Source organism: Bicyclus anynana, chromosome 11 (assembly GCF_947172395.1).
Source record: "Bicyclus anynana chromosome 11, ilBicAnyn1.1, whole genome shotgun sequence".
NCBI classification, from domain to species: Eukaryota; Metazoa; Arthropoda; class Insecta; order Lepidoptera; family Nymphalidae; genus Bicyclus; species Bicyclus anynana.
Genome location: NC_069093.1, coordinates 4,116,836 through 4,129,575, shown reverse-complemented (window position 1 = coordinate 4,129,575; position 12,740 = coordinate 4,116,836). Strand labels below are relative to the sequence as shown.

General features: G+C 37.0%; 1 protein-coding gene across 1 annotated transcript in view; it reads right to left on the bottom strand.

Annotated features, from left to right (window-relative positions):
• The window catches only part of LOC112048120 (protein eva-1), a 51,867-nt gene that overhangs the window by 20,903 nt on the left and 18,224 nt on the right, over window positions 1–12,740 (bottom strand). The window contains exons 2-3 of the mRNA XM_024085506.2: window positions 1,928–2,127; window positions 1,230–1,374 (exon numbers count right to left, since the gene is read on the bottom strand). Coding sequence (XP_023941274.1) covers window positions 1,230–1,374; window positions 1,928–2,127 — 345 coding nt within the window. The remainder of the gene's footprint in view (window positions 1–1,229; window positions 1,375–1,927; window positions 2,128–12,740) is intronic.

Sequence of the window (12,740 nt, the reverse complement as noted above, 5' to 3'; positions counted from 1 at the left end):
TATATTCACAGGCATAACAAAGTAGATGACCAAAACTTAGTTCTAAGGTGACGAAGATCTTCAATATTTTTTTTCATAATGACTGTAATGTAGGAATCCATTCACATAAAAGAAAAATATCATCGCACTTACTCAACGTTACGTTTTCTTTGGGAGAGAAATTGCGGTATTATTTAATTCAGCGTAAGAAATATCGGATGTTATAGATGATGGAAATCACATTTATTTCCATTTAATGTAGAAGCGTAGTATGTAGACGTCTACACTTTTGAAAATTTACTAGCGGACGCCCGCGACTTCATCCGCTTTAGGGGATACATTTAAAAAAAAATATTCATTTCTACACGGTATCGTACCGGAACGCTAAATCGCTTGGGGGTACGACTTTGCCAGTAGGGTGGTAACTAGCCACGGCCAAAGACTCCCACCAGCCAGACCTGGACCAATTAAGAAAACCTCAATTAGCCCAGCCGGGGATCGAACCCAGGACCTCCGTTTTGTAAATCCACTGCGCCACGGAGGTCGTCAAAATCGTCCTTTACCACAAAATAATGGTACAATCACAGTCACTGCTACCAGTTCGTTATCAACCCATATTCGGCTCACTGCTGAGCTCGAGTCTCCGCTCAGAATGAGAGGGGTTAGGCCAATGTTCCACCACGCTGGCCCAATGCGGATTGGCAGACTTCACACACGCAGAGAATTAAGAAAATTCTCTGGTAAGCAGGTTACCTCACGATGTTTTTCCTTCACCGTTTGAGACACGTGATATTTAATTTCTTAAAATGCACACAACTGAACAGTTGGAGGTGCATGCCACGGACCGATTTCGTACCCACACCCTCTGGAATCGGAGGCAGAGGTCATATCCACTGGGCTATCATCTCATTGTAGTGTAGTAGCATTAAAACCAGCGCATAGCCATTAGCCATCTCACTGACCATTTGATGGTCCATTGATAGCTCATCGTGTAATGCTAGAATTACAGCGATGTACTTGTATTATATTTATAATAAAAGATGGTTGTTCTGAGGTCTTGAGAGTTTATTTTACTTTTAAATATAATTATTACACTGGTATTAATCACAGGTTCATTGCTACCGGGGCTCGGGTGAAGAGAGAGGCGCCATGTTCTATCTATGGCCTTTTATAGCCAAGTTAAGCGTAGGGATGTGTCACTATTCAAATTTTCACTATGGATTAGTGATGTACTTCACTACAGTACTTACCAGTACGTGGTCGGCATTTGTAGGCTACTTCAACGAACTTCACAGTTTGCGGGCAAGGGTCAACGGGACCCGGTTTGATTTTGGTGCTGAATTCACATTGCGGCTTCTTGTGACACGCTTCCACTATCGTTTGTAGAAGGGCATTCTGTGTAAAAAAATATTTGATTTAGTAGACCAAGACTCTGCATCTTTTAATTCTATGTAAGAAGGCACATTATACAGGGTGCTCGGGAGTATTATTTAAAGAAAATAAGGAACATGTGTTCTAAAATGATTATTTTTGGAGTAAAAAATATTTCTTCTGTAAATAGATCTTAAATTGTGTCCCATAAATCGCATCCGTATATTATGACCTATCCAAGCTTATTAATTGTTAAATATAATGAAGTAGCTTACTAATGGAGTGCAGAGTGCTTGTTGTAATATCTCGTCGATATCGCTGTCGATATGACATAGCTCAGCGAGTCGCAAAGCTGAAGTGGCAATGGTCAGACCATATAGTTCGAAGAGTCGATGGACGTTGGTCCCAAGGTGCTGGTGGATCTAGTAGTGAACTAGGTGGATCGAGGATATCAAATGGGTTGCAGAGAGCCGCTGGATGCTGGCGGCTCCAGATCGTTGTGCTTGGAGGTCCATGTAAGAGGCGTACGTCCAGCAGTGATAAGATAAGGTGAAATAAACTATCTAATTACTCTTACCTGCATATTAGTCGGCCATAAACAATCTCTTTGCACCAGCTGCATATTCATGGGTTTAGCCTTGCAACTATGCCCTTCCGGCATGCTCCCATACTTGGCCACTTGTATACTGATGTAAGTGTGATTCGGACACGACAAAGAGACCAGCTCATCGTCACATGCAGCGCGCTGATTCGTTCGTAGCGTACCCACGAGCAGTTCTGAAACAATAATTCGTAATTGGAATATTGGTCGTGTAATTAAGACCTTTCCACAGAATACACATACCTATTTATTTAAAAAAAAGAATTTATGCGTTATTTTTAAATATGACCAACTAGCGGACGCCCGCAACTTCGTCCGCGTGGAATTCAGTTTTTCACAAATCCCGCGGGATTCATAGATTTTTCCGGGATGAAAAGTAGCCAGAGTAAAATCTATTTCCATTCCATATATCAGTCAAATAAGTTCCGTAGTTGCGGCGATAAAGTGTAACAAACATCCAAACCTCTGAACATACTTTCACGTTTACAATATTAGTATGATTGGACTAGGGGACGCCCGCGAATTCGTCCAGTAAAACTAGTTATTCACAAATCCCGCAGGAGCCACGGTGTTTTTTGGGATAAAATATAGCACATATTATGTTGCTTCATAACCACCTCTATCTTTCAATGAAATTCCCATTCAAATCAGTTCAGCTGTTCCGAAGATTATACCAGACAAACAGACAGACAGACTAAAGTTTAAAAAGGTTTGTTTATGTTTTTGTACCGAGTAAATTTTAAGCACTTGAGAAAACCCAGACAGACATTTATACATTTAAAAATATCGCATATGAAATTATGATAATGATGAATATCATATCTATACAACAGCCTTTCTAGATGAGTACTGTTTACCAACAAATAAATTACAAATGAAGGTAGAAAGCGCATGTCATTTCCTAACTTATTTATTTTAAATTATGTATGGTTTGTTTATAAAATGTTATATAAAATATATTAACCATGACTTCGCTTCGAACAGTGCGTGTTGCCAGTGATGACCTATGGTTCCGAGACTTGGTCGTTAACTATGGGCCTCATAAGAAGGCTCAGAGTCACACAGCGGGCGATGGAACGAGCTTTGTTAGGAGTATCTCTGCGTGATCGAATCAGAAATGAGGAGATCCGCAGAAGAACCAAAGTCACCGACATAGCTCAACGAGTTGCGAAGCTGAAGTGGCAATGGGCGGGGCACATAGTTCGAAGAGCCGATGGACGTTGGGGTCCCAAAGTGCTGGAATGGCGACCCCGCACTAGTAAGCGCAGTGTTGGCCGACCCCCCACCAGGTGGACTGACGACATCAAGCGAGTCGCAGGGATTCGCTGGATGCAAGCGGCTCAGTATCGTGATGTTTGGAAGTCCCTACAAAAGGCCTATGTCCTGCAGTGGACGTCCATCGGCTGATATGATGATGATGATGATGAACCATAACTAAGTGTTCTAAGCTTATTAATCAAATTTATTTTCATTAATTTAAGAACAGGTTAATTAAATTTATTATCAGGATTGAAATGACTAGAGACTTATACCCTCATTTTTAATGTTTAATAATATAATAATGTTTGTTGGTAATCAGTACTCATCTAGAACGGCTGTAGTATAGCCACTCAAATCTTAAGAAGAAGAAGAAATAATTTATTGCACACAAAAATACAATTATAAATTGAAACATTAAAAACATTTAATTAACTTAGCATGCAAAGGCGGCCTTATTACTATAAGTAATCTCTACCAGGCAACTCCTGACGAGAGAACTTGCGAAGAAAGAGCGGGAAGGTGCAATACATTATAATATGTAAATAAATAATTTAAAAATATATATATATATATATATATATATATATATATATATATATAAATCTTACTCAGTATCAAATGCATACAATTAAAATTAACAATGCCCACGATTCCTTACACTCGCACAAGATTGTGGCATATTATTCTCATGTAAGACGCCGTTTTATTATCCCCCATCTCGTAAATTTCTCGTCTCGCCGTATTCCGCAAACACCTTTTATACACATTATCACCGGCTATTGTTTCACACGATTCATATGATGGCGCCATTTTGTTTTATCGAATGCGTTGTTCTTTCGTCCCCTCTAATGATGTTGATAAGCGTATGGTGTGGATTTTATTGACACTTGGGATAGAATATTATTGTTTTGTGCTTGTTTTACGACATTCTTTAGCTATTGTTTTTGTAAAGTATAATAATAAAACTATGAGGTGATCTGTTTGATCTTGGTGAGGAGATTTATCTTGTAAATCTATACTAATATTTAAAGCTGAAGAGTTTGTTTGTTTGTTTGATTGATTGAACGCGCTAATCTTAGGTACTACTGGTCCGATTTGAAAAATTCTGAAATTCTGTTGAAACCGCGCGGCGTCAACAAGTGTTATATAAACCAAGAGCTAGAAACCTGTAAAGTTTTCTAAAAAATCGTTAACGGTGTTTTTTGTAGGTTGGCTACGAAGCTAAATGCATAACGCTTGAGCCAGACATAACTAAAAAAGGTCTGACTATACTAAATCCTTATTAGCAAAAAATCTTTTTAACAAAAAATTTAACCGACTTCAAAGGTGCATTACTTTGAAAAGCGAAAAATAACATCGTATCTATGTCTTTTAATTAATCGGTTTGAAGGCGGTTTTATGCCAAATAGGCTCTTGCGCGTGGCCCGACATGCAATTGGCTGGTTTTCTGTATTTGGTTAAAAATAAACACATTGATTGTACCTATTACCCAAATGAGCTTTAAGACAAAATTTCACTACACTCAAAACCACTAGCAAACAAAAAACCAACGTTAGGGTTATCAAAAACAAGGTATTTCACAAACTTCACTCTTTATCTTCCCAACAATAACAATGGTTGTCTGTTTATATTCAAATTATGACCAGCGTATATAGGGCAATAAAATATAATTTCTCCCTAAAATACGAGACGTGTTCCACAGAGGTAATTTCGGGAAGCACTTGCCTGGAGCGGACGAGGTTTTGCTCGTAGTTCTACAAGCTTCTATTTCCACTATCTAAGTTTGGCATCAATTTGATTTTATGTGAGAGTATAATGTAGTTATAACGGAATATAAACTGATAAAGGACCCAGTACAGTATTAACATATAAAATATTTGGGTGACCAAGCTGTATTGTGTTGTATTTTTAACCGACTTCAAAAAGGAGGAGGTTCTCAATTCGGTCGGTATTTTTTTTTTTTATGTATGTACACCGATTACTCAAAGACGCCTGGACCGATTTCAAAAATTCTTTTTTGTTTGAAACGGTATAGTCCCCATTTGGTCCCATTGCCATCATGTCAAGATCTGATGATGGAAACCTGGAGAACTTGAGGGGAACTTTCGAAAATTATATAGGTGTTTAGTGTGTTTGTAAACTTTTCCATTTAGTACTTTTAAGCACTACAATTTCATGAAGGTTTAAAATCGATCTGATGATGGAGCCAAAAAACTGACGAGGGAATTCCTCGGCGATTTACAGCAGTTACCTTGTGTTTGGGCTTGATTGATTTGTATTAATGAGAACTTTGCACATAAATAGGTTGTGACTGTCATTTAGGGGTTTGGTGATGAAAACCAAGGATTGCTATGGGATTCGAAGAGCTACTCGTACTCTCCTCTTTTTGAGAAGGCTTGGCCTTTCTCATAGGAGAGAGAATTTGCTGCTTTGACATACCATACTGCTGGTCGGAAAGTGGGTGATAATGTTATACTGTAACGATCGCTATCAGCAGGCCATTTCCCTAACTTTGACGTTTGTTAGTAGACATAAACTAACTAGCCGACGCACCATGGTTTTACATCCGTAGTACCTACCCGTTCCCGTAAGAACGGGGATAAAATATAGCCTACGATACTCAGAAATATTTTGGCTTTCTAGTTGTAAAAGAATTTTCCAAATCGATTTAGTAGATCTAGAGATTACCCCCTACAAAACAAACTTTACCTCAGTGTAATAATAGTATAGATTTACCAACTACTTATTGTTAGTAATTAGTTTCACGTGTATTCATATTCAGAATTTATTTAATGCTAACTGATCAAAATTGAGATTATAGGCAAAAAAATGTCATCTGGTGCCTACTGAACGGCTTTGACGGCCGCGTGGCGCAGTGGGTAGTGACCCTGCTTTCTGCATCCACGGCTGTGGGTTCGATTCCCACAACTAGAAAATATTTGTGTGATGAGCATGAGTGTTTTCCAGTGTCTGTGTGTATTTATACATTATATAAGTATTTATATGTAGTATATAATTATATATCAATATTATAATATCAACTATCTTAACACCCATAACACAAGCTATTCTGTATGCTCACTTTGGGGCTAGATAGTGATGTGTATTGTTTAAGTATAAGTATTTATTATTATTATTATTACTGAAAAATCGTTCGTGGATATCATAGAGTAGGTAGATGACATTTCCTACTTGACATTGCACTTTTTGTTAACAATGAATGGGCTCGACGGAATACGTAAAATGCGATTGTTATTAATTTCATGTTAAAAATATTAGATACGAGTAGCTATCGTACGTCAAAGTTAGCGAATTGACCGGCAGATGTTAATTACAATGATAGACGACATTTAATAGGGATAAAGGGTTGTAACATCAAACGAAACTAGTAATTCATGTTCCGGTTGTAACATCAAACAAAACTAGAACCTAATGACATCATGACCTCATGACCTTTTGAACCACAAAACCAACGACGCAGTGGAGGACTTCATTAACACGCCACTTAAGTTTTAATGATGAAAGTGTTAATATATCCAGTTCGCTCTTAAGATACCTTTTTCTTCCTTGTTTTCGTCCGACTTAGACTTCTGGTTGCTCTCTCTCTCTCATCATTAAGGACAACCGCAATCCAATTTAACATACAAATTAGTGTTTGCTTATAATTTTTCACGCCGTAGGTAACTTGACAAATCTAGCTAAAGGAGATCATTCACGCTCCATACATTTTTGGGCTCTTTTTTAAAGTGCCGGCCAACAAAAAAAATGGCACGACTCGTTAGAATTAGCTATTTGGAGCAATATCTAATATGGCATAAAAGTTGTCAAGTGACTCTGAACGAAGTTATACAGGTTCAAAGATTCGTTATTTCCATACATTTTGTCAATTTTCAAAAGTGACCGCTAAGAAAAAAAACTGATACGTATCGTTAGAACTGCCCATTTGAAACAATAGTTAGTATCGCATAAATGTTGTAAGGTTGCTCTGAATCAAGTTATACAGGTTCGATGACTCGTCACTTCTATACATATTTGTTGAGTTTTGTAAGTGTCCACTTACAAAAAAAATTATACGTATCGTTGTAACTAGCCATTTGTAGCAGTAGTTACTATACTAGTTACTAAACTTCGTCAGAACGAGGATAATGTTTTTGAAATAGAAATAGAACTATATTAATACATATCTATATAAATACATAAGCTAATTTTATACCGGAATATCATCATCATCATTATCAGCCGATGGACGTCCACTGCTGGACATATGCCTTTTGCTTGGACTTCCAAACAAAACAGTCTCTAGCCGCCAGCATCCAGCGGCTCCCTGCAATCTGCTTGATGTCTTCGGTCCATCTAGTGGGGGGTCGACCAACACAGCGCTTTCCGGTGCGGGGTCGTCACTCCAGCACCTTGGGACCCTAACGTCCATCGGCTCTTCGAACTATATGGCCTGCCCATTTCAGCTTCGCGAATATACGTAACTAAAATGTGTGATTTGTGGACTTAGACGTAGTCGTGGATATCTGCTCTATCTTATAAAAGCCACTTCATAGTAGCATAATTATGTCAAAAACAAACCCTCTTTAAGTTTTTTTTTTAAATAATAATAATAAAATCCTTTATTCAGCTAAAAAAACAAATTAAAAAATCAAGAAGAAATTACAAACTAATACTAACGGAGATTACAAGCTACTTAAAGATACCTACTTAAATTACTGGCTGTACTTAGTATAATAATAAAATAAAGAAATTCAGCTGAATGGGGCGCTGCCTCAGCTCGATACTACAGTTGAGAGCTGTAGTGCTGATTTTCAGGCATGACCCCAGGGTGAGCTCACGGACCGATCGGAAATACTTTTGCGGCGTCGCTAACAATAATTATTAAATAATAAACTTATATAAAATATATAATAATACATAAATATATAATTTTTGGAAATTTGGAGTCATCAACGCTGCTCTAATGCGGGTTAACAAGCTTCGTTAAAGGCTTATCATATTATTTTCTGACACCATGACTTGTGCTTTAGCCTCACCCACTTTTTATACTTCACGGTGCTAACGGGTGTGTCGGTTATGTAGGTCACGTACATTTTAGTAATTACGCTAAGTCGCTTGTTTATTATTAATCACAAGCGTAACCCCCGAGGCCATATGTACCTACACTTTTATTAATGCTGTATTTTCTTTGAAACATACATTTTAATAACGTGCAGTTGCGAGAAAAGCTTTTCATATCCAGAGCTCTTGATACCTAAATATTATAATTTAGTTTATTTTAATAAGAGTATATATACACTGAGTTATATGTATAGACTTTTTATTATAATTACATTAAGTTATACGTGAATATTAAATGGTTTTAATGTTAGAAAAATATGGTGCAACAATATTATTAAAAGAACTGCATATTATAATGGACGAATATACATCAAATTAATTAATGTAGAAAAATGCTACTTTTTTAATATAAATGTACTATTTATATATTTTTATCCGACTACGGCGACGCCAAAAGAAAGAGTAATGATTTTGGCAGTCTATAATGACAGCTCTACTATGAGCATTTTTGCACATTTCTCTATTTCGATCTGAAATATTTTCTTGTTTCGTTCTTATTAGACCCCTTTTTTAAACTGTATTTACTTTATATTTTTAATTTTTTTTTTTTTGTTTTTTTTTTTTATATATATTTTAACGAGTAACTTTTGTTGTAGTCGTCTGAAAAAAGTCAGAATTTTTTAATAAAATTCTGTATTTTCTTGAGTATTATCTTTTAATTTATCTATGAAGGTATGATTTACCTATATAAAAAAAACGCGTTAAAAAACTAAACGTATTCTTCAATAGTTTTCGTATTTACGTTATTACCTTATAAATCCTTGAGGTAATCTTGTAAAGATATTACCTATTGTCAATAATAACTCAAAGACCATGTAATGCTATGAAAAAAAGGCCCGAGGGTCTCATTACCCACATACCAATTTTAGAAAAAAAAAACATACATACAGCCGAACGTAGAACCTCCTCCTTTTTGGAAGTCGGTTAAAAAAACGTGTGTCAGCTCCGACGCACGAATGGAGTTTACTATTTCAGATCGACTGTCTAAATAGGTGTATGTTGCACCACAGCATACTATGTACGTCTCACTCTCTCCCGCAGCAAACACTATGTACGTCTCACTTACGCCTGAAAAGTGAAAGGTGCGCAGAATAGGAGCTGTGATATCCCAGTGGATATGATCTCTGCCTCTGATCCCGGAGGGTGTGGGTTCGAATCCGGTCAGGGGCATGCACCTTCAACTTTTTCAATTGTGTGCATTTTAAGAAATTAAATATCACGTGTATCTAGACGGTGAAGGTAAAACATCGTGAGGAAACCTGCATACCAGAGAATTTTTATAGTTCTCTGCGTGTGTGAAGTCTGCCAATCCGCATTGGGACAGCGTGGTGGACTAAGCTCGACTCGAGCTCAGCAGTGAGCCGAATATGGGTTGATAATGATAATGATATTTTTTTCATACCGAGGGCTATATATGAAAAATCGATTTTTAAGGAGTAAAGTATAAAAATACAATATTTCATCGACAAGATTTCTAAGATTAAACAAAAAAAGACTTTGGTAAAGGAGATATGCGATAGGTAAGTAGTTTTCGGAGTTAGGTTAATGGAAATAGATTCTGTTTAAAAGTTGGTTGGCTGCCCGCGTCACGTACATACTTTACAAAGTTTTCGGACGTTATCGAAGCCCCTATTTATCCGCTCATCCCTCATCCCTTATCTGATGACTACTAATGACTTTTGTAATGTCTTTTTCCATGCATTGAATTTTTAAAATCATACTCATATTACTGCTGAGTAGGGCTAGCTCGCAGTGAAACTACCGGTATAAACCGGTATACCGGTATAACAGTATCGTGAGACTGCTGGTTGTTAATTGGTTTTAATTTGGAATTTTATATGTTAACTCTTATGTGACATGACAAGCTTTGGCCTTGAATTGTTATTGATATAGCTGTTTGTAATTGTTATTGATCATCATCGTCATCATCTCCTTACCCTTATCCCACTTAAGTGGGGTCGGAAAAATATGTCAATCTTTTCCATTCGTCTCTATTACTCGTCAACTCATCATCCACTCGTTTTACACACATGTCCTCTTTCACACAATGTAACCATCTCTTCTTTTGCCTTTCTCTCCTCTTATGGCCTTCCACTTGCACATTCAAAATTTTTCTAGTAATATGACTTTCCTCCCTACGCATTACATGTCCATACCAAGCTAAACTACTACTCCTCAATTTTTCTTGTCACACCTTCAGACTTCTTATATACTCATTCCTTATTTTACCTATTCTTGTCACACCACACATCCATCTCAACATACGCATTTCGTTCACATGCATTAGTTTACTATCTGTCCCTTTCACCGCCCAACATTCTGATCCATACAGCACGACAGGTCTTATAACCGTTTTGTATATTTTATGAGTCGCAAAATTAGAGAAGCAATAGGCGAAACAAAAAGTTTGAAGATCCGGTGAACCTTGGGTTACATGTCGTGACGTCCATCGGCTCTTCCATCAGAATGGAGAGACGACGTGAAACTTATATTTTTATCGTAGACTGCGGTATTCAGAAATATTTACGTCAGGCCAAGTCTGTATCATGGAGGACCCTCTATGATCTCTATGATGATAATTTTAATTCTCCTCTAATTTTATTTTCGTGTACCAATTTTCAGATCTCTATAAGTGTAAGTTTTAAAATTATGGTACACTTCAGTTTCATACTTTTTTAAAGGATTTTTTTTAATCGGTTCATCATAATAAAGGAAAAATAATTATTGCACACAAAACAAATAAAATATAATTTACAAAAATAATGGTAGAGTACATTAGTAATTTAATTCGTAACGTTTAACAAAATGAAATTTTAATTACAGCAGCTACAACATTGAAAAATCTGATCCAAGATAGAAATTTTGAAAAATCCCAAAATAAAAGTATATTTCATTCTAGGGATTTTTTCAAAACTGTTCAAATTAGTTAGATTCAGGTGATGGATCCACCATTTATCCATTAATTACGGGACACCCTGTTTATTTCAATTCTCTTTAACACCGGGACATCCTCAAGAGATGCCTCTTATACTGAATGTCTACAATATACAATACCCTCAAGAGATGACAACAATGCATTTCAAAGACACTATAAAGTAATTGTTGTTGATTTATTTATTCAATAGATTCAATTTAGGATTAATCTAAGTATCTACTCATCGCCTGCGACTTCATCTGCAAGTAACAACCAAGACCCTTTTAACATCAAAAAACATGCTGTCATACAATGTTTTGTAGCAGAGCTGTTCCTGTCACAGCACAACCATGAAAATACTTATATGCTTATATCTGCTACCAAGAAACGTTGATGTTTTTTTTTAATCTTTACAAGTTAGCCCTTGACTACAATCAATAAGTGATGATGCAATCTACGATAGAAGCGGGCTAACTTGTTAGGAGGAGGATGAAGTCCACACCCCTTTCGGTTTCTACACGACGTCGTACCGGAACTCAGTTGTTGTACCGCTTGGCGGTATGTCTTTGTCGGTAGGGTGGTAACTAGCCACGGCCGAAGCCTCCCACCAGCCAGACCTGAACCAATTAAGAAAACCTCAATCTGTCCAGCCGGGGATCGAACCCAGGACCTCCGTCTTGTAAGTCCTTACGCATACCACTGCGCAACGGAGGCCGTCAAAATGCATATAGTGCATTGCACTTCATAGATGTATAAACGCATCGCTTACCGTGAGGTTTCATTACGTACTTGCATTGGAGGAGGAACGTGTAGAACCTGCCTAGTTAAAAGCCTTGTGCACGCCACTGGCTGTGTGTCGGTGTGGTTGTCGGTGTAATAACAGTAATATTAGCTTAACATATTCACATAGAATTGATGGTCAGGCTGCAATTTGTAGGACGTGCGTTATTTGTATTTTTTCTTCGAAGTATTATTATGTTAATGGACGATGGTCTTTCAGTTACTATCAGCTTGGTCCTTGGTCTTTTACAAGTATAAAACTCAAATTTCACATTACACCACAGTTCAAAAAAATCTTTAGTTATAACATAATATACGGAGAAAGTTATCCCTGCATTAGTTCAATAGTTTCAGAGGTCACGTAATTTTCCAACCTCTAAACCTTAGTAAAAACTATTATGATATTTTGACGGAGTGATAAGGTTTAACACCTGTGCAGGTGCTTAAATGTTTAACACCGTTTGCGGTATGTATTTATAGGTAAATTTGCTCTCTATACTTTAACCTACATGCCGATATTTTTATTTAGAAATAAACGCTATAGTTTTATCCTAGTAAATGGTTTTATCACCACAGGGGACAGGGACCAACAAATATAACCTGGACTGGAGCGCTGGGATATTTTGTCCCGCCGCTGAAGTGGTTAGGGGTAGAGTTTTAAAAATTTAAATCATATCATGTTTTGCACTTTTTATCTCATAATATAAACACGAA